General features: G+C 37.2%; 1 protein-coding gene across 1 annotated transcript in view; it reads left to right on the plus strand.

Annotated features, from left to right (window-relative positions):
* Positions 1-20,146, plus strand: part of LOC102027694 (sulfotransferase family cytosolic 1B member 1) — a 27,842-nt gene extending 7,696 nt beyond the window's left edge. The window contains exons 4-7 of the mRNA XM_005392792.1: positions 4,154-4,280; positions 4,918-5,012; positions 9,048-9,228; positions 18,978-20,146. Coding sequence (XP_005392849.1) covers positions 4,154-4,280; positions 4,918-5,012; positions 9,048-9,228; positions 18,978-19,090 — 516 coding nt within the window. The 3' untranslated portion in view covers positions 19,091-20,146. The remainder of the gene's footprint in view (positions 1-4,153; positions 4,281-4,917; positions 5,013-9,047; positions 9,229-18,977) is intronic.
* The last annotated feature ends 3,038 nt before the right edge of the window (positions 20,147-23,184 follow it).

Below are 23,184 nucleotides of genomic sequence, written 5' to 3' on the forward strand. Positions count from 1 at the left end.
TTTTTTTTGGTACTGGGAATCGAACTCATGACCTCAGGCTTGCCAGGCTTGTCAATGAAGTTGCTCAGATTACCAGATGTAAGAATTCAAGATTGATTAAATGAGTAAAGAGGATAAAATGTAATAAAATCATTAGAAGTGATACAGAGCTTCACTAAACAAGATGGTAGGAATTCCACAAGGTTTTATATTGCATATTGTTGTCTTGAGATTAGTATTTCGAGATTACCAGATTTAAGCACACAAAATTGGTCAAGCAAAAAACGTTAAGCATTCACTGTTCCTTTCAGTAAACTATTGATTCTTTGTATTGTTTTCTTAGTCTCTACTGCATTGATTTTTTCTCTTATCCTTAGAATTTTCTCCCTCATGTGGGCTTTGGGTTTGATTTGTTCTTTTTCTAGAAACTTGAGGCTCAACATTAGGTTGTTTATTTCAGGTTGTTTTGTTTTTCTGATATGCAAGTTCATTGCTATAAATTTTCCTCATAGGACTTCTTTCATTGCATCCCATAAGCTTTGGTATATTGTATCAGTATTATCATTTAATTGTATATATTTAGTGTCATCTTTCATTTCCTCTGAGATCCATTAGTTGTTCAGAAGGAGTTTTTAAAAATTTCCCTATGTTAATATAGTTTTTGTGGTTTCCTTTGTTGTTGATTTGCAGTTTCATTGCATTATGGTCAGATAGCATGCATGGGATGATTTCAATTCCTCTACATTTCCTTAAACATGTTTTGCTAGCTAATATATGATCTATTTTGGAGATCATCCCATGTACAGCTGAGAAGAATGTATATTCTGGTATTTTGGGGTGGGGCACTCTGTAGACATCTACCAAATTCATTTGTTCACAGGCTTGAATTAGTTTTAATATTTTGTTGTTGATTTTTTATCTAGTTAATCTATCCATTTGTGAGTGTGGTGTATTAAAGTCCTCCATGACAATTGTGTTATTACTTATTTGGTTTTTAATGTCAGTTAAAATTTGTTTTATGTAGTTGGGTGAACTTGTGCTTGGTGCATAAATATTTATGGTTGTTATCTTTTTTTCTTGGAGTTTTTCCTTAACTAATATGTAGTGACCTTCTTTGTCTCTCTTGATCAATTTTGGCTTAAAGTTTGCACTGTCTGTGAATAGAATAGCTGCCTATGCTTTTTTTCTGTGTTCTTATGACATGGAGAATTGTTTTCAATCCTTTGCTAGTCTATGAATCTCTTTTTGGGTCAAATGTGTTTCTTGAATGTAGTTTTTGGTTGGATCTTGTTTCTTGATCCATTCTTCCTGTCTGTTTGTTTTGATTGATGAGTTAGACCATTTATGTTGATGGTTATAACTGATATATACTGGCTTTTCTTTTCCATGTTGTTTCCCTGTTTTTTGTTCCTAGTCTTTCTGCTCTGTTTAACTGCCTGCTGTGCCTGGTGGCTTTTTCTAATGGTGTTCCTGTGTGTGTGGTCTTCATTATCTCTGTCTAGTATATCTTTCAAAGCATTCTGCAGAGATGGTTTGGTGGTCATAAATTTCTTCAGTTGCTCCTTGTCGTGGAAGTACCTTATTTTTCCATAAATTTTGAAGGATAAGTTTGCTGGTTACATCAACGTGGGTTGAAGACTGTTTTCCTTTAGGGCTTGAAATATTTCACTCCAAGCTCTGCTTGACTTGAGGGTTTGTGTTGAGATGTCTCCTGTGATTCTGATAGGCTTTGCTTTATAGTTAATATGTTTCTTTTCTCTAGCTGCTTTTAATATTTTGTTCTTGTGCTTAATTTTTGGAATCTTGATTATTATGTGCCTTCATGTGGATTTATTTTGGTCATGGCTATTTGGAGCTCTTATGCTTCATTGTATGTCAAATTCTTTATCCATGTTTGGGAAGTTTTCTACCATTATTTCTGTGAAGAGGTTTTTTTTTTTATTTTTTATAATGTACCTGAAATACTTTTTTTTTTTTTTTGTGAAGAGGTTTTTAAAGGTTTTGCTTTGTCTTCAGCTTTCACACTGATTCCAATCAGTCTTCTGTTGTTTTTCTTTGCTTCATCCTGTAGCTGTTGGACGGATTTTTCATTGCCTCTTGCAATTTTCAAGATATCTTTCTTCTCCTACTTGCTAGTTGCGTTCCTGTCTTCTAGAGCTGATATTTTATCCTCTCCTTTATTCAGTCTAATGCATATACTTTCAGTGGAGTTTATAATCTCCTTCATTTCTGTTTGGATCTGCTTTATTGATTCCATTTCTTGTCTGTTTTTCATTCCTGGTTTCCATCATTTTCCTGAGTTCCTCTATTTGTTTATCCTTGTCTGCTTTAATGTCTTTCATTTTGATAGTGATTCCTTTTTGCACCTTAGAGATTATTTTTTCTGTGGTCTCTTCCATGTTTTTTTTTTTTTTCATTTATGCTGCTGTCATTTCAGAGGGTTCTTTGTTGGATTCCAATTTCATCTATCTCTTTGGGTTCTGGACTTGTTCTGAGTAGGCTGGATGTTTTGGATATTTTGTTTCTTTGTTTTGTAACTTTCTACTTTATTTTGTTTTCTTTTGATGCTTTTAGCTTTTAATATTAGATAACCTTAATCACTGATGTTGAGGCTTTCCTGGGAGATATCTGTTCCTCCAGATGTCACCTTTTGCCAGTGTCACAGTCCTGGGGCAACTGAGAAAAGAAGCAGTGTGAATTCACACTTCTGTTACTGTCACTGATGTCCCCAGGAAATGGAGAAAGAACCAGGCGTGGACTTACACTCTTTTCACTGATACTGCCTTCATATTCTCCCAAACACCTTCTTCACTCTTCCTGCCAGAACCACCATTCAAGGAAAATGGAAGGGGTGCAGGTCACAGGCTTGCTCTCTTTACACTGGCACTGCCGACCTGAGGCAATTTTTGCCCCATATTTTAAACATTCAATCCCCATAGAATGCATGTACTTTTGTTCTTCAATTTAATCATTCAGTTTAATTATTCACTTCCCCAAAAAGCTAGACTTTTGGGGGGGACCCCATGTTTCTAACTCTGTTTATTCTTCTTTAGTCTATTTTATCTCTGTTGCTTATATTAAGAAAAGGATGATCCAGCTTCAGATTCTCTGATTTCAGCCTCTATTATTGACATTGTGGTTTGACTTCCTATTTCTTCTGTCATTATATATTGTAGAACTATAATTTTTACACTTATGCACAACTTTCCAAAGGTATTTGCTCCAAATTTTCACATTTGTTTCAAGAGAATTTTTATACAAATATTGAAAATTCTTTATAACAGTTGTTTTGGTACTTTGGTCAGAAAATGCAATGTTTAATCCCTCTCAGTGTTGGTGACTGTTGATTGGCTTTTCACATTCAAATTATGGCTTTCCTGGGTTTTAGTATGGGGGATATTTTGATTATGAAGTTAGGGACTCAGTACTGTGTACATCATTATCTTAATCATTCTTTCATCACTGGGACAGAATACTCAATTTGCAGAATATCTGCAAATTAAAAGAGGAGAAAATTTTTGGTTTACAGTCTTAGTAGGCTCATTGCAGCAGGCTGGCTGCAAGGCAAAAATGGTGTGATAGAAGTGCTAGTTGAAAGAAAGCTACCTACCCCATGGCAACCAGAAGAAGAGAGAGAAGAAGGAGTGAGGGACAGGAATACACCCTTCCAGGTTACAATCCCAGGGATCCACCTCCAACCAGGCCCCACCTCCTAAAATCAAGGTTAGCTACTTATGGATGGATGAGTGCACTGATGAGCACATGTGATCCAATCACCTCTGAAAAAATGAGGCTTGTGGGGGACATTATTGATCCACACATAATCCGTGTTTTGTACTTGTAGAAGTTAACTCCCCATCCACCCTCACAGTGTCGTACTTTTCATTATGCTTGGTATTCTCTTTAGTCATAGAACCCTCTTCTTAATAATATATTGAATTCTTCTTAATATTATATTGCATTCTGGTTCTTCATGAATTTGGGGTGCATTTTTCCTTCAAACCTTCATTTCTAATATCACAAAGCCATTGACCTGTGTCTGAATTTCTATGAGATATTCATAAACCACAATTTTAAAATGAAAAATATACTGCATTATTTTCCTTATCTATATTAATTTGTTTTTCCTTAATAAAACTGCTTGTATTGATTTTCTTTCTCTTCTCTCCTTTAGATGATTTATATGGCTCGATATGCCAAGGACGTTGCTGTCTCTTATTACCATTTTGATTTAATGAATAATTTACATCCTGATCCTGGCACCTGGGAAGAGTATTTGGAGAAATTCTTAATGGGAAATGGTAGGTAGACCTCAGTTTAAAATTAATTAGTCAAACTTTTATATTTAATAATACTACTAACCATCACTAGCACAATTCTTTCAAAATACTTCTTTTTTAAGTTAATGCATTCAAATATGGTACAAGTACATTGAAATTTCATTTTTAAAGAATCAAGTAAATGCATATATTATTTTACCAAACTGTTTGGCTTATAAGCCTGATATTAACTTTTGGCGTGATGAATGCATCCTGGAATACTTTCTCTTCTGCTAGAATTTCATTCTCAGTCTCTGCTTTCTTAGACTGCTTAACTTGCCCAAATTATTAGTTAGGTGTGTTACAAGCACACTATATTTATAGCACTTAGATATGTAATTGAAATAAATACTGTGTTGGAGAATAGTTTTCCCCATACAAGGTTGAGTAGAACTTATGGGTAGTCAGTGTACTTTTATCTGAAATACTTTGCACTTTAGTATTTTTTAGCATACAAAAATGGCTAATTTTACATTTAAAAAATTCATCCTGTAGTTTGTGTTCTCTTTATTACCAAATCTTGCAAAAGGTAAGATTTACAATTTTGCTTATTGTTCAGAAATAAATCTTTGCTTTGTAAAATGTTTACAGAAATAGAATTTTTTTTTTCTGGTTTTAGTGCCGTATGGTTCTTGGTTTAATCATGTCAAAAGTTGGTGGAAGAAAACAGAAGAATATCCAATCCTTTTCTTGTTCTATGAAGACATGAAACAGGTAAAATGGTACACATGTATTCTGTATACTGTCCTTATTATGTCCTGGGATAAAAGGATTAACATTTTTCTTTCAGTAGTATGTAGAGCCCAAAATGACATGATTGCATCTTTATTCCCCATAACTGCTTATCTGTACTAGATAAGATCATTAATGATTTTCTAATTGTGAAATTTATGACTGATTTTTTTCCTCATCTCTTATTCACTTATATTTGATCACCTGTTCTCCATTAAATCATCTCTTAATTTGCTAGGACTTTATGCTTTAATGATTTTTGGGTATCTGTCCATACACTGATATTTTCAGTAATTATCTATATATTTGGTATCATGTTCACACTCACTGTTTCCACAAATATTTATGATCTTTATTTTTATTTTTATTTGTACCAAAAATTTCAAACCTAGTCATATACCTTTTATCTTCATTTAACTTGTTCAAAACAAAAAATTTATTTCTCCCTCTTCAAAATGTGATCCTTTTCTCCTTCCATTCTCTTGCTTGGGTAATTATTTTATTATTATTTCCAGTTTTCCAAGTTTGAAGATAAGTTGTTCTTCTGGCTTTCTTTCCTATATCCTGGACATCTAATTGGCTCACATGTCTTATATACTGTGTTTCTAAAATAGGTCCCCTTCTTTACTTTCTCCCTATCTCTCTCCTACTTCAGGGACAAATAGTTCATCTAGTCTTTTGTAGGAAGTAGTTTTAGTTCAATGCTCCTGCAAAGTTCCAGCACTACTGTGGGACTATTCTACTTATGTTCAACATGCACTTACACTCACAAATGCATAAGCACATGCTCACATACATGCACACACATACACACACACATGCACACACACACTCATATACTCACACACCAGTTTTGGAAACTACATACAAACAAGTTCTTTTAGTTGTACAAAAACCTTTGCATGCAAATCTACTTTTTTATACTTTTAGATTAACACAGGAAAGTATAACTTTTCATCTTTGTATTTGTGTGTCTAGTACTTAATACATATATTTATGTACATACCACATAAAGAGAGCAATTATCACTCAGTGCATGAATCATTTACTGTTTGAATGAATGACTAGTAATAATTAAAATTTCAACAAAGTTGTTCCTAGCAGGGTTTAAAATCAATGAATAGGGTTTTCATGTCTACTTGTGAGTCTGTCCCAAGCCTAGGCCCCTTGTTTGGAGATGGGCATTGGACTCATAGTAAGTGAACCTCTATGAGTCACTGGTCCTGGCTGAGGCCTGTAGTGGCCTGTGATGCCATGATGCCTTAAAGGAAAAGACAAGGCCACAGCTGAGGACACCTGGCTCCAAGCGCAATTAACTAGATAAAGTCTGTAGCTGAATGCATCTCACTCTTGTGGGGAAAGTCAACATAGATATAAGATAATTCTCTTAAACTGACACAGTGTATTACTTGGAGAAGTCCTTGAACTGACTCTTAAGGTCCCGCTCAGTTTCTCCCACACTTTCCACTCTAATTCCGTCCTTTATTTGAAAACCAAATAAATATGGGTCACCCAAATTAGTTCTTTTTCCCAGTGCTGAGAGAACCTCAAATTCTGCTAGAGGGTTTTGATTCCCGTGGAGCCATAAATGCATACCATTTGTCTTTAATTTAAGCTTTCACCATCCACTTTGTTTGGGAGGTTGTAAGTCTGATCAGTTTCTGATAAATCCTACTTTTCATAATACGGAAATTATATTCTATGTGTAAAACCTTTTGCTTTAAGCATAACTGAAAAATTCTCAAGGCGTTTCCCATACCTTACCACAGAGAATTCTTTTTTTATTTTGTACTGGAAATTTAATGACTTCGTGCTTACCAGGCAGGCGCTGTGCCACTGAGGTATATCCCCAGCCATTACAGAGAATTCTTGTGTTTTGTTGTTCTGCTAGGTACAGTTTGTAGCTAGGCACAATCTGACTGCTAGACTTCATCACTGTCTCTTTATTCAGAGCTTGAGGTAATCAGTATCAATTTACTACCACTCCACATCTGCAAGATGTAACATGGTTTTATAAAATCACTTTAACAAAACAATAATCTCCCTTGAGTGTTTGATCAGCCAGATTTAAATGGTTCCTAAGATACAAAATCGTACCTCCTCTCTACCAACTGCCTCTCTTCATCTTCTGGATGCCAGAACAACACTTTTAACCTTATTAAAAAAGAGCACATTAAGCTTCTGACTATACATTGTCCCTTTTCCCCATAAGAACTGGATAAACATTTCCTGGGCTAGCCTGCAGTTCATATTGAGTGGGGCATGATGAGTCTACATATCCTTCTGCTGTGTATGTCATACCTAACAGTCAGTGTTTATTTCTCCTGTTATACCACCATTTTTAGACATTGTTACATAAAAAGGTCAAATACAATTACAAAATTTATGGTACACATTGAATAAAGTCCAGAAAGTGTCTAATAATTTGTAATACATGTATGATTGTCCACAGAAATTCTCAATAAATGAAGTACAAACAGAAGAAAATTCAGTGAGAACAAGCACACTATGATTTAACTTCTGTTTGTGTCTAGATTAACATTATAATCCTGATAGTGGTCAGATTATTCTCCATGCTTTGCATTTTTAAGAAAAATATTTTCATAGGTTTCCCTAGTATCATTATTAACTTTTCTTTGCATCTTCTTCATTACTCATCCTAACCACCAACATCACTTCAGTACCATCTCATTTTTGTATCCCAGAGGGCTGACATACAACTTTCCTTGGAGAGAATCCCTTACAAGCACACCTGCATGTGTACATAATGCACATGCATATGTACACAAGTTTACATGTTGTTTCTTCCCTACTCCTTTAGTCATCAAAATGTATTCTATTTTTCCCCAACTCATTCTCTATTTGGAAATTGTCTTTTGCTCCTTTGAACAGCTCATCATTAACTTCAAATATTTTGCTTTTATTCTTGCTTTAAAACATTATGTCAATTTTTATGTCTAAGAATTTGAACTCTTTTCTGTACTGCAAATTTATTCTGCAATGTCTCAGTAGATATTGTATTTGATAAACACTAAATCATGTTTTCTGGCATCAGTTTAGCTATCCTTTCTCCAAAATCTTTATTATATCTCTGTAGAATTTTTTGCTTCTACAGAAGCTAGAAATAGTGAATCTATGACATTATCAATTAATAATAATCCTTCTTATATTTGATTAATTTTATTTTCAATGGTTAATGACTAATTTAAGCCTTAATATTTCATTTCTTTACATCTTCTAAGAATGTTTCTTTTTCTTTTGGGTGGCTCTGCTTTGAACTCAAAGCCTTGTACATACTAAAGAAGTGCTCTTCTCTTGAGCTACACCCCTAACCTTGAAGTCTACTTGTCAATAGCTTGTGTCTAAGCAAATCCAAATTAGACTTCAGAGCAAATGTGTTTGAAGCTTTCTATGGGATTATTATTTTATTTTTGAAAATTTTTAACAAAAACAAGAACATTTTTAATGAATAATAAAAATAAACCTGGGAAGAATGAAAAGGTACTACATCCATAAAATATTTTCAAATGTGATTCCAAATTAAACTTAAAATAACTGTGTTAATTTTTTTTCCTCCAAATACTGTCAGTATTTAGCCCAGGGTTTATTCTTATATTCTGAATAAGAACTGAAAATGTAAGAGTTAGAATAAATATTTTTATTTTATTTTTTTCTAAGTAGTAGCTATTTTTGAATTTTAAAAGTTTTATGATTCAAATTAACTTTAAAATTAAGGAAAAATGACACAGTCAGATAAGACCATTTTTCTGTGTTCAGAATCATTCATTCAATAGAAAGCAGATTATAAATGCTGTATAAATTTTTGCCTAAGGGCTGGGGATTTAGCTCAGCGGCAAAGCGCCTGCCTGGCAAGCGCAAGGTCGTGATTTCGGTTCCCGGTACCGGAGAAAAACCAAAAAAAAAACAAAAAAACAAAAAAAAAAAAAAAATTTTTGCCTAATGTTAGTGATTTTCATGTTCACCATATTCTGGCTATGTCTTGCAATCCTTTGATAGAATCCAAAGGAAGAAATCAGGAAGATTGCCAGATTTTTAGACAAGAACTTGAATGAGGATATCATTGATAAGATCGTTCACCACACCTCTTTTAAAATGATGAAGGACAACCCTCTGGTGAATTACACACACGTGCCAACTGCAATGATGGATCACAGCAAATCCCCTTTCATGCGCAAAGGTAAATACTAGCTGTAAATTAATTGCACATTTTAATTTTGTGAAAGATTAGCTCTGTTAGCTCTGCTGTGTTACTTAGCTTGCATAGGACTCAAATTTTCATGAGAAAAAAGTGAACATTAAACTATAAACTACCACAAAATGTTCTGATTGAGATTTGACATTATTGAATGAAATTATGCATAAAATGGTATTAGAATATCTTAAATATTTGATAAACATTTCTTCTGTTTACTATCTTGAAATTTTGACAATTATAATACAATTCCAAGTTTGTCCTTATTACTTCCTTAAAACTGTGCAGATTGGTACAGGATGCATTTCCCTCCTCGGCAATATATTAACATTACTCAGTACAGTACTGAAGTCTTTACAATCCCCATGTCCTAGAGAAAATACAAGTCATTTTACATAGACAACTCCTCAAAAGACAGAACTTTTTTCCTTATTATCCTAAAAGTAGGTTTTGCATCTTCCAGATATTGTTTTAATTACAGGAAACAGAGCCAGCCTAAATTTAACTTAGACTAGGAATTCATTGCTTGAATAAAACTTTACTCCTGTTGAAGCAAATCTGGTATATTATAGCTTATTATATAAGATACATGTCATATTGTTGTTAATAAAGGAACATGTTTAACAAATTATTAAATGAAATAAATTTAAGAAGTTATATACCTATTAACACCAATACCTAATTTCAACATTCTTTTTAAAATTTGACACAAAATAATTTAACTTATTGTACTGGAAAATGAGCATAACCCTAAGAATGTGCTCTGCATGTGAATATGTGGATCAAAATTATTAATTTTAAAAGAGTTCTATGAGAGATTTTTCTTCTAAAAGGATTTTTTAAACTAACTTGTTAAAATAACAAAGTATAAATTTATTCAAAAAGTCTACATTTAACTTTTAAAAAGTAATCTTTATTTGAGAGAAGAAAAATTTTGTTTCTAAACTACATCAGAAATTGGTGCAAACTTTCCTCAGTTTATAGACAGGCACATATAATGTACGTGCAGATAAATTTATACACATATACATGTTTATTGACAGGTTTTTCCAGTGCAGAAAGAAGTAAACAGAATAAAATGCCTTTATTGTGGTCATGGAGAAGACCACAGTAGGAAAGGGAGGGATGTGGAACTTCTGAGGGCCTGTCATGGGATCAAAGTTTAAATAGGCCCAGGTTAGAGGCGGGTTTAGGTGGCGGAACACCTGACATGGCAGACCAAGATTGGGTAGGAGCATGGGAACAGGAAACAGGTTATTACAAAAAGGGAAGTAGGAAGTTGTAATTTGACTCAGAGGAAGAAGGATGGGGCTTAGCACATGACCTCTAGTGGCCAGCACCATATTGGCTTGGTGCCATACTGGCTCAGTGCCATAGCACATGACCCTCGGGGCCATATTGGCTGGGCACCACAGTGACTGGACAGGAAATACAGTGAGGCAAGAAACCCATCATTCCTGTCATTTGGTTATAGGGGCAAGGACTCCTCTTAGACTGTTTCCTGCTGAATAGGGGCATCTCTATGATGGGGGTAAGGGGACAACTGGTGTCATCTACATGAATACCAGTGTTGGGGATGTCTACTAGAGTGATGAGTTCACTAGCCATGATTTCGCAAAGCCTGGATTGAATAAAACTAGACAAAAGTTTAAAAATGCAGAGCCCTACAAGTAAACAGGTTATTATCAAGATTATAGGGCCCAGAAGAGGTATGAAGAATGGTGTCCATGACCCAAAGGCATCATTCCATCAGGACTACGAGGTAGGGGGAGAGAGGTAGTTTTTTAGATCTGGGCGTTTATGCTCAAGCCAGGTGTGAAGATTTTTTACCTTGTCCATAATGATCTCAGATACATTTACAAAGTAGCAACGTTCGTCTCCCAACGTAGCACAGGTGCCTCCTCTTTCAGCTGTTAGGACGTCAAGGGCACATCAATTTTGAAGAGTGACTGCTGCAAGGCTATTAATTTGGTATTGAAGGATGGCCTGTTTTATTAATTTTGCTTTTTATTTAGGAGAGAGATCAGCTATGATGTCATTTAAAGCCTGATGAGTATAGTTACTTAGGGCCTTGATATGTATCATATAACACTCTCTTTAGACAAGGTCTGGTGGTTTTTAGTAACAGGAATCTAACATATTTATCATTTTACTGTGTAGTTACTTGGAGTTTTATAGTCTCTAGGCAAGAAGAAACCAATTTCTTGGAGAAATTAGTATTATTATGGTACTGCTTTATACATCTTGTATACTTTTCTGTTGGATGTTTAAGACCAAGTTAAAGTGAGACCTGTATTAAAATTAACTCCTTGCTATCAAGGTCAGTTAAATCTCCTCAGGATTTACCTTGGAACCATGTACAGTGCCTCTCAGTACTTCAGTCAGTATCAGCTGTCTGGATGAGTCACGGCCATTGCTTGACCAAGTTGTTTTCTGTGAAAGCTTGGGAGACTATTTCTCCTGGTGACTCTTCTTAGGCACACCACACACCACTGAATCATTTTCCTCTGTGGTTCCATAATCTCCTTGGTCAGAAGATCAGGGACTCAACTGAGTTATATGATGTTGCAGCAGACGTTCTCTTATGTCCTGAGTCTTTATTGATCTCAGAGACCAACAGACAAATATTGGCTGTCCTCTTAGCCCATCTGTCTTTCTAATTTGGTCTACAAACCTCACTTGTTGAACATCCAGAAGAGAAGACTAATGACATTATATTGTAATGGGAGCAGTGAACTTAATTATTAAAATTTTATATGAGTGTTAAGCACCTTGAAATATAAAGTACAACCAGAGAACTATTACTTCCTACCAATCAGGTATGTTCTAGTAGTTGAATCCCTGAAGAATGTTAACAGACAACAGTTATATAACTTTACAAAGAAAACTGGAAGTAAAAAATCATACATCGTATTGTAACATAACAGGCATGATGACAGTTTGTAGCACAATAGAATAGCCCCATCATCCTTACCTAATATATTAAGAGATTTTATCTAACTTGTCCTTAGACAGGATGTCATTTAAGAAATTTGTAACATTATCTGGGCTGTTTAATATCTAAGCATCTCTAAATGTAGTGGCATATACATAGCATATACATCACATAAGTTTTTGTTGAAAAGTTAACATTTAAGTGATGACCTCATGTTGGCCTGATGTCAACCTCTTAATACAAGTATCTGGAACATGAAAGAAAGGCAGATGTCTGAATCTGAAAGAAAATTTCTATCATTTTTATAAACAACCCCAATTTTACATTTTAGAATATCATACATTTGGAAGGCATACATTTAATATACCATGAAATTGACAATAATGAATTATTATTTTGCTTTTTAATTTAGTTTTCTACCAATAACATCTTTTAATCAAAAATACCTTAATGTCTTATTTTCAAAAACTTGACCACCTTGTTTGGTATCTGCCTGCTTAGGTTTGCCTACTTTAAGAACCCCTAGTGCCGCTACTAGAAGCTCATGTTGATACTGACCTTCTGAGAATGGCTAGTGTTAACATATCACAATAATATATTCTGAACAATATTTATTAGGGTGTCTGCCATAAGGCTATGGAGATTATTGAGGCTTCCTATTAATGAACAAGGACTGGACAAATGTCTCCATGCGGCTGCTTCCTTATTCATCAATTTCAGTCCTGTCCAAGTTTCTCCTTACCATATGGTATTTTTATTTAATTATCTTAATAATTTTTTAAGTTTTATGAACATATAACATTTATCAAACCAATTTTGACATCATTTTGATGAGCTGGCAACGTTGGTGGAAGCATATCCTTAGCTTAGATAATATGTACATATAAGTTAAATTAAATTAAAGGCAGTTGTTTCAAAAATCAAAAAAATAGAAGAAGAAAAGTTTGTTGAGCTCAAATAAAACAGCTACTTACAGATTGGACAGAGAGACAAACAAATAAGAACACATACACATGAAAAATTTGCTTATAAAATCAGAGTGAACTCAAATATATTTTTGGCCAAATTGAATTATAATAATTTTTATAATTTTTTGTTTGTAATTATAAAGATTAGTCAGAACTCTTATTTGTAATTTTTTTGGGTCAGTTAGAGATCTCTTATCAGAATTTGGAAAAAATTAAAACTTTTCATCAATAACTAATATATTTTTAGCACTTTATTTTGTCTTATGAATGTCAGCAACTTTTGTGTCCCTTTTTATGTCTCAGGACACCTACAGCACTGTGACCTTGAGAGGTAGTGTGCAGTGTGAAGTGTTGAGTGGGCTTAGGGAGAGTGAGGGCTGGGACCCTTAGAAGAGCATGTTCAGTGGTGAGACCAAGCAGATGGGTCAACAATGAATCTGGTAGCCATAGCTCTCTGGTGAGGGTAAGGAACTAGTGGATGGCTTACCCACTCTCTGGTGGCTAGGGCAGTTGCACTTCCAATGGCCCTTGAGATTGCAGTGTGGGACAAGGCTTCTTGGGTGGTTGTGGGTTGGGGCAGGCTCATGCCCAGTGTCCTTTGTTGCTGCATTTGAAGCATGGTCCAGGAGGGGTTTGGGCATTGCTGCTGGAACCACCTTGTTTGGTATCTGCCTGCTTGGGCTTGCCTACTTTAAGAACCCCGAATGCCGCTACTAGAAGCTCATGTTGATATTGAGAAGCTGCCTTAGCAACTGCCAGTCTGCTAGCCCGCTTGCCTAGTTTTTGTCATTTCTCTCTGTTATTGAAAACATGACAGGACAAAGGTAAGAGCTCTTTCTGTGAGGACTGAAGGCCGAGCTCAGATATTTTAAATTTAGCCTGTTGCTGACTATCTGACAGAGAATCTGTTGCTGACTATGAGACAAAGTGAGAGTTAACAAGTTCTATCCCTGCATTTGACTGTGGATCTATATCAGTAAACTTTCTTAAAGTCTCAGTGAGATGAGCCAGAAACTATGTAGGATTTTCATTGTCCCTCTGAGTCTGTTTCATAAGTTTATTATAATTTACGGGCTTGGAGAGATCTTTTTAAGGCCCACCATAATACAGTCAATCATTATTTTGACCTTGTGGGAGCCCTCAGGCCCCTAGTAGTCCTACTGGGGATCCATAAATGGCTCCACCGCAGCTCCATCGGGATAATCAGGATTAGCTTGGTGCTTAATGTTAGCCTCCTATTGGGCTGCCTCCCATAACTTTTCTTTGCTGAGGAGAAAGAGTTGAGTTGAGAATGATGAAAAGATCTTTACAATGCAAATCATAAGAACTGGTGACAAATTCTAACTCTGAAATATATCTGTGGGGATCAGCTAGCTGCAAAAGACTCCAATTTATTAAAAATTTGTGAAAGGTCAGAGAGTGTAAAAGGGACATGGATATGAACTAGCCCTTCAGGGCTGGCCTGTTCCCAAAGGGGGCACACACGTTGAGACTGAGAGGAATTAGGAGGTGGTGAACAGTGAGTAGAGTCTGGGGGGAGGGGCAGTGAGCAAGTGGAGTCAGGGCAAGATGGCAGAGGGTGGCCATGTGACTTAAAGCAAGATGGCTGCCAGTGACCATGTAGCTCATCACAAGGTGGTCATGTGGCTGGAGGTCACCATCTTGTGACTTTTTACCATATGCCCTCTTAGATCAGGTGTGGTGGGCCAGAGGAGAGGAAGGCAATGCAGGAGGGGAAGAAAAGGAAGAAGAACTTTGAAATGAAATAGACTTTGTATCTGGAGAGGATGGGACCTGTCAACCGACTGTGGAGGAGGAGAATGAGACTGAGCGTGGGGCTGAGCATGTGGGCTGAGGTCAGGGATGATGGCAGAGGAGCAGAGGGAGGAGTAAGGCCTGAGGATGGTGTGTGGAAAGTGGGGGCTAGGCAAACTGCTAGTTTTGGAGATGGAGAAGACTCAGAAATGGGCAAAGAAGGGTAGAGAGAAGAGGATTGGGCCTCTGGTTGAGATGGCTGGGGTGAGGGGTTTGCCCACCTAGTTGATTAGGATTGGGCTGAGAGGAAGAGGGTAAAGAGTCAGCTTGTGGAGGCTGAGGATAGGGTAGAGAGAGAGAGCAAAGGCAGGAGGAACATCATCGAGAGGGTCAGGAGAAGCTTTAGGAGGAGATTTTGGTGGTGTGGAACGGGTCAAGTATATTTGGGCCATCCCACATGCCTGAAGGAGAGAAGGACATGCCCTGACAGCAATAAAGGCATGAACATAAGGCAATTCCTTCCATTTGCTCTTGCGGTGGCAAAAATTGTCTAGGTCTCTAAGGATGTTAAAGTCAAAAGTACTATTCTAACCATTTTGGTTTAACAGTATCTTTTAGTCCCAAAGTCTTCACATCCTCACTGGAAGTGATAATGAACATGTGTTTGTGGGTAGGCTGAGGTTTATTCAAGCTATTCTTGTATCCAAACTGATGATACTTAATACATGAATTAACTTCCTAAAACTATTTGCTTCACTGACAAAATGAAGAAAATAGTATCATTTTTAGCTCAAGTCTTTGGGGAAATTATAGCAAATGATGTATAACATTTAGAATGCTTTTTGCCCATTATACATACAGGATTAATACATTTTATTCTAAATAATTCAAGATTTATCTGTTCACTCACTCACATATTTATATTTTTGATAAATATTTAAATAGTTCACATTCTGCCAGGCATGTTGATGTCTGCATGTCTGTAATCCCAGTACTCAGGAGGCTGAAGCAGGAGGATCCATGTGAGTTCAAGGTCAGCCGAGGCTACAAAGTTCAACGCCAGCCTACTACATAGTGAAACTGTCTTGGTTACTTTTTTCTCATTGCTGGGACAGAATACCTGACGCCCAAAATGAAGGAAGGAAAGGTTTATTTTGCTTACAGTTTGTGGAGGTTTCAGTCCGTACTTGGCAGATTATAAGGCAGAGTGGCACATGGCAGAGAGCTACAGCTTATGGCTGCAGAACACAGCAAAAGCAACAAAACAAAAGCCAGGAATCGGGGAGGAATGGCCTCAAGCACCCTCTTCCTCTCCCTTATATATGCAAACTATCTACCCCAGGGCGGGTGCAGCTCTCAAACCCATATAACTCTAAAAGCCTGCCCCATGGCCACTTGAAGCTTTGGGGGGACACACAGATTCAAACCGTAACAGAAACCCTGTCTCAAAAAGAGAAAAAAAAAGAGTGCACATTCATTCAATAATTCGCATACAGAAAAAGCTCTTCATGGATACCTGCTGTAGAGAAAGGATGTAGGCAGGACAAAGGATAAAATTGCACTTCATTAAGCTTTATTAAAGAAATTAATAGGAAATCTTATTAAAGGCAGCTTTTGTCTCTGCAGTTAGACCCAAGCAATTAGACAAACATAAAGAAAGAGAGAATCTAGTCCCTGGAAGGCACCAGGCAACACAATTAATATAAGAATTTATCAGGAAGAGTTGACAGGTAAAACAGGAACGTTGCCAGGAATGTGATCAGGGTAACCAGCCCCCCAATCAGATAAAACGTAAAGGAGACAAGGACCAACCACCTAAAAACTCTTATTTAGTATATAAAAGACACACACCTATACATTTAGACATATAAAAATAGTCTCATTTTGTGGCCAATATGTTAGTACACCAGGCACAAACTTTGCCTAGTTTCTAACTCTAAGTTGCCTTTGTATGAGGACCCCCCCTACTTATCCATAACAAAAGGGCAGGAAGAAATCAAGAACCAAAAAAATGGCTGTGGTCAAAGATAGCAGAGAGCCAATCAGATTGCTACAAGTTCTAGGTGCCCAGCATGAGGCAGGGACGCCAGTCTTAATGAAAGGAAAGCTGAAGACAAAAATCTATGGGTATCTGCCTTTCTGATGTCCCCTACTCTTCCAGAGTAGCTGTCTGTCTTCACTCATCCCTCTCTGTCTTCTTCCAATAAATTGTCTTCCTTTATGTTAAACTTGGTTCCTTAAGTTTTTACTGGTGCTGAGTGTTACGATCCCAGTTAGCTGCATGTTCCAGCAGCGGTGCTGTGCATACCCTGCCCACAACAGCATAGACAGCTCATATTGTTTAGCAGAAAGATAAACGACACAGACTTTTGCCTCAAGAACACAATGTAGTGCAACAGGCATATGTACAAGTGAATGCTGACCAGCATCGAGTGCAAAGGAGAGCAAAGTTAGCAGGCACATGCAGACTGAAAGATGCTATGTTGATTAAAGCAGCGTCATCACTTCTTGTGTCACTGAGCTGGTCTGAAAGTCTCAGAGGCTGAACTAAGGAACCTATCCTGCCTTTATAGAATGAACTTGAAGCTTTACTGACTTCCATCACGGCAATATAATTTTTAGGGTGTATGAGTAAGAAACATGAGATTTTAGCAGTGGATTCAACCGTGGAGTTTGGGCACTCAAGTATGAGGTACATTCTGAGCCAAAGCACGGTGTACTTCAGCAGGTGTCTCAAAGATGCGCCACTGGGATATGTATTCTTACTGCCTGTCAGATTATCTATCTGGCAGGTTGTGCCTAACTGTAAGCTATTTAGAGGTGTTTGAATCTGAGATATCTTGCCCACCAATATTGCTGCTTGCTTGAGGGAGAGAGAGGTGCAATTTATAGATGAAAAGGGCAGGTCCAGAACCCAATTCACAGGCTTTTAATGTCTTTAAGACTTTTGGAATTTATTTTTTGCATGAGTTCTCTAGAGGGGAGAAGGCATGAGTAATTTTTGAGTTTTGAAGTTGCAAGAAGTGAAGTATAATTTTAAAATCTCAACTTCCTTATATTCTTTTATCTATTTTTTATTAATGTTAGCCTACCTCAGTCCCACAATAGTAAGCAAAATAGAGAAAAGATAAATGATAATCAATGTTTATACAGTACCTCTGTCTCTAATTACTCCAAAACTGAAAAATCTGGACTAGTTTGCATTCATTTTATGAAAAATTTCTTGTGAAGCAAATGTACTGGTAAATATTGTATTATCTGCTCACAAGTAAGGTGAGTAGGTTTTTATATAACTTTTTATTTCTTATATGTGTGTTATTTTGTTTTAAATAATCTTACACATACACTACTCCAAATATAGTTTTGCTGATCCCCCACATAAGTTCCAAAGAACTATTGTCATCTGGTAAATGTAGAAATAATTATAATAACCAACCAGACATTCTAGCATATGAAAATGCTTTTCATTCAAAGGATTTAGATATTTTATCAAACCCTGATAACTTTATATAGTTTATAATTTAATAAGATGTATTTGTATTTGATAAAGTAATAAATTGAAGTGTCCTTCAAGAACATTGTCAGCCTTACTTATTTTAAAGTAAATATTTAAAACAACTTAAGTGCGAGGTAAAAATAGCTTCAAATTTTGCTTTTAAAAAGATGATGGGGATATTCAACTTTTTGTTTTAATATTTCTCTTCTCACCTGAGCTACAAATACAGCACAAATTTACTGAGTCCAAGGCAAACAAGTGTCTTCCCAGCACTGTTGAGCTGATCTATAGGTTTGGGCAACCACAACAGTTCCATAGCTCCTCTGGATGGGGGTCAGGGCTTCCTCCTGTTTCTGGAAGAGCTCTGGAAGCAAAAGGTCTCCTGATATTTCTTCAGTGTTTAGCTAAAAGCTATATTACAAATGACAGGAAGTCTCCAGTATTTTTTAAAATGGAAGCTTTAATGTACTCAGATACAAGCAGTCTTTCCTTAAGTCCTCTTGTCTTTCCATTGTTATATCCTGGGTATTCCTTTGTAATGCTTATATTTTATTCTTTCATGTTTTCTTCTTTTTTTTAGGGATTACTGGTGACTGGAAAAATTACTTCACAGTGGCCCAAAATGAGAAATTTGATGCCATTTATAAGAAGGAAATGTCTGAAACCATACTTCAATTCCACACAGAGATTTAAAGTACCTAAATTGCAACTTGAAGAAAGAATAGATTACTGCTGTTTATGGAAATGGGATATTCATGACCTGACTGAGAAATAATTGAGTAGATTTATAAAGCAAAAAAATGCGCTTGACAGCTTTGATTTTGCAGTGTCATTATTAAGGTCTGAGTTTTGTCCTCTCAGTCCCATAATGCAAATTCGTGAAAGCTAAGGCTTACTACTGCATTTTCTTAGTTTACTTCTGTTCTGCTAAAGTAGGACCGACAGAGAACGTGCAGCTCTTTCTGCTCAGTCTCCCATATGCTCTAATTTAAAGTTATGGTCCCTTCCTGTTAACATCTTGTGAGAAGTGCTGTTTCCATGCTGTGACGCTGTTTCCGTGCTGTGACGCTGTTTCCCAGCTCTGCTCAGCTTTTCTGAGCTGAATACTTGATTCAGAACATGGAGCTCCTTGCTGGGTTTCATGCTGCTCCTGAGTTATAGCTCATCTTCTCCACAAGGCTTGTGTTTGGACAACACAGTTCAAGTCCCAGATCTTGTGGTTGAGATTTGGAATCATTTTTCTATATTTACTTAACATCTAATTCTCCAAATGACCCAGACCTTCATTATTCTGTCTACAGTTTTGGGGAGGGGACCTCATCTCTGAGAGCCTCCCTAGAGCTCTGGAGCCTCTTGCAAAAGAGATTATTGACCCTTTGAAATTCTGAGGACTATCTGCTTCCGGGCTCTGATCACTTTCCTCTTATTTCTGAATGGATTTGGATGTCTTTATAGCACCTGTAATACCAAGATAAGATTGCAGTACTGTACTGCTAAAATTTACAGACATCCTGCTTTGAGTAGATTGCCATAAGACTGCAACAAACCTTGTGATGTAAGGCCTGCAGGGAGCACCTTTGGTCTCTCGTTGTACCCCGGAGAGAAACGGTGGTGGGTATGAGAAAAATAAAGACAAGAGACAAGAGCTGGGTCAGGTGCGGTTACCTCTGACCTGATGGGAAGAGGACTGACTTCAACAGTAGGGTAGTTTGTTTTATAGTCATGCAAAGTTAGTATCGAGAGAGGTAATGTTGCCTAGTGACTAATGACTGTATTTGTCCAGGCAGGATGCCTTTTTCAATACTGAGGTAGCTTGACTGCCTGAGGCTCTTTGGCTCTTTCCTGCCCTCACACATATGACCAATGGCCAGCTCCAGTGGCTCCCAACAAAGGCCCATTCATGTCTCTCAGATTCAACCCACATTCTCTAAAAGTTATCTTTAGACATCCTTGTAGCCTTCTTATCTAAAGCTAAAAGCCTCTGTGGGCCAGAGAAGAGTAGTATTGTTGGAATTGCAACTTTGTGACCTTACACATACCAGTTGAAACACAATGTAGGCGTTTTACAAAGATCTACAGTGTGCTAACCATTGCAGGAAGAAGACGTTCTTTCGATAGTCACATTTGCTGCCTAGACACTTTCCCATATCCTCAACCCTCATAAAAGCCCCATCTCTCACCACGACTGTTGGATTCCTTCAGTTTCTCTCTCGGAACCTCCCCTTGGCAGCGCATCCTCTTCTAAATAAATTTTTATATTCTGTACATTCCTTGTTTATTGGTAAAATTCTTCTTACTGCCTGGGTCAGCAGCCCTTCATATGCTGGCTCACAGTGGCAATTATTTATTGTAAGATTCCAGGGCCAGCACCGTGACTTCCTCATTCCTCAGCATCCTCAACACTGCAGGGTCTTCTGCTGTCATGGTACTGGGTTCTAGGAGGTTCCCCAAAGGGGAGCCATAACTCACTCTGCCCTCAGAATAAGTTGTAATAAGTTCCCAGACTTTCATCACAGAAAAGTAATTTTTAAGACATCAGTGAAACGCAGGAAGAGTTTTACTAAGCAGAATTTTAAAACTACACATTCATGGCATACATAATCAAAAGAAAAGCACACTATGGTCTGGGGTTGAGGTATGCATATGGCCTTGTTACCAGCCACTTAGGTTCATTGCTCAGGTTCATTTGTTTGCCATTGACCAAATCAAAGGAGGTCGTATACTTTGGTAAAAGAAAATTATTTGTTTGAAGCTGTCTGTGTGGAGGTAGAGGGGCACATTTGACTCAAGTCTCCCAGTGTAGAGATGGGCAAAGGTCTTTTATAGTAAGGAACATAGGTGAGGAGAGCACAGGGATATCGTGCAGATCCCCACACCTGCTTTTCTCTCTTCCAGACATCTGAACTCATCATTCCCTTTCTTATGGAAAAGAAACCAGGCTCCAGTCTCTTAGGGCTTGCACCTCTATATTCTGTCACTTTTAGGGGGCTAAGGAGAGAAGGGGTGTTTGTTACATGTTCAGCAGAAGGAAGTTTGAATAAGTTGCTTATCTCTAAAAAAAAATTCTGCTTTTAAAGTTCCATTTTGGCATGCTGGTATCAGTCTCGGGGCCATCCTCAGGAAGTATAGCACAATGGCTGAATTAAGATTCACATTTCCACCATCTCTCAGGTTAAATTTAAAATCATCTCATCCTAATTTTTTTCTTACTGAAATACCATTATTGTAGAGCGTAGGTTATTTAGCTAACTTATAGCAAGGAGAATGGCCTGAGATGGAGGTGGGTAATCGCAATGCTCATGGAAATTTAAATAAGAATAGTGACCTAGGACTTTGGACCAAGAATGAACTCCCTGAAGTGACATGGAATACAGCCAATAGCGTACAGCTATAGGTATTTAATGATGACTAGTGGCTTCTTATGCCGACACTTGTAACGGGGTAGTATTTTGACATTTTATTTCTGCTTCTTCAGGCTATTTAATTTTCTACCCTGAAAGTATAAGGACTTGAATATCTTAGACTAAAGTGAAACCAAAACTCACAGTTTCTATCTTACTAGTCAATAACACCTCATATTGGTTTTTGTGCATAGAAAAGGGGTTAAATCACTAGAGCACTGGAGGTCAAATTAAACCACAAGCAATGGGAAAAGAAGGTAGGAGTACAGACTGGAGTAAGAGAGCCTTTCTATGATCTGGTCTCTACCACTGTTTAACCAAGTACTTTGGAACCTTGTGAAAGTAATGACTTTTCTCTGCCACATTTTTTATCTGTAAAATGATTGCATTGCAATGTTCTTTCAGGGATGGAATGAAATAATATATAAAATGATTGGTATGTTTTCTAGCCTACATCAGTATTAGTTGCCACAAAGGAAATCACTAGTAAAAGGGTGATGTTTTGGTGCTCAGGTGCTTTATGGAGGTTGGCCAACTGGTCCATCTCCCATTTGGCCCTCCTGCCGGGAAACTGGTCCTAACTTCAAAGTAGTGCTTTGGAGGATGGGCCCCACACATGGGTGAAGGGGGAGCCCGTTCCTTTCAAGTATATGCAGCTCACTGAGTGCACCCTCAAACTCCCACAAAGTCTGTCAGAAGCGTGTTGCACAAGCCTGCAGAAGGTAGATACCAATACAAAATGAAATTGAGTGTGTATATTTTAATTTCTGCCTAAAAAGGCCTTTTGTGCCTTTCCCTGATTAACCCTGAAAATTCTTCTTCTATAATAGTGGTCAGTGATTCTGAAAAATTATTCTACCAAAAGGTCAGTTATGTTTTTATCTCAGCTAGAGGAATCTCCTTGAAAATTTTTCAGTGACTCTCTTGGTTACTTTTCTCTCATTGCTAAGACAAAATACCTGACTATTGTGGACTGATCAGGCACACTAACTCCCAAACAAGTGGACAGTGAAGGCTTAAATAAAAGAGACAAGTGATACGATTTTAGGGCTCCAGGAGGACCAAAACCCTCTAGCAGAATTTCAGATTCTCTGGGGGCCGAGTCAAAGAACTCTAGGTAGCCTATATTTATTTGGTTTTCAAACAAGGGCAGGGAAAGTGAGGGAAACTTAGCAGGACTTTGGGAGTAAGTTCAAGGACTTCTCCAAGTAATGAATTATGTTGATTTTGGAGAACTATCTTATCTCAAGGTTGACCTTCACAGGCTTGGAGCCAGGCATCCTCAGCTGGGACCTTGTCCTTTTGCAGGGGACAGTGAATCTTAGCATATTATTTTAGATAAAATAGTTTTAGTAAAGGCCTAAAATGTGTCTTGGGAAGCCTCCT

Source organism: Chinchilla lanigera, unplaced genomic scaffold (assembly GCF_000276665.1).
Source record: "Chinchilla lanigera isolate Chin_1 unplaced genomic scaffold, ChiLan1.0 scaffold00046, whole genome shotgun sequence".
Lineage (NCBI taxonomy): Eukaryota > Metazoa > Chordata > Mammalia > Rodentia > Chinchillidae > Chinchilla > Chinchilla lanigera.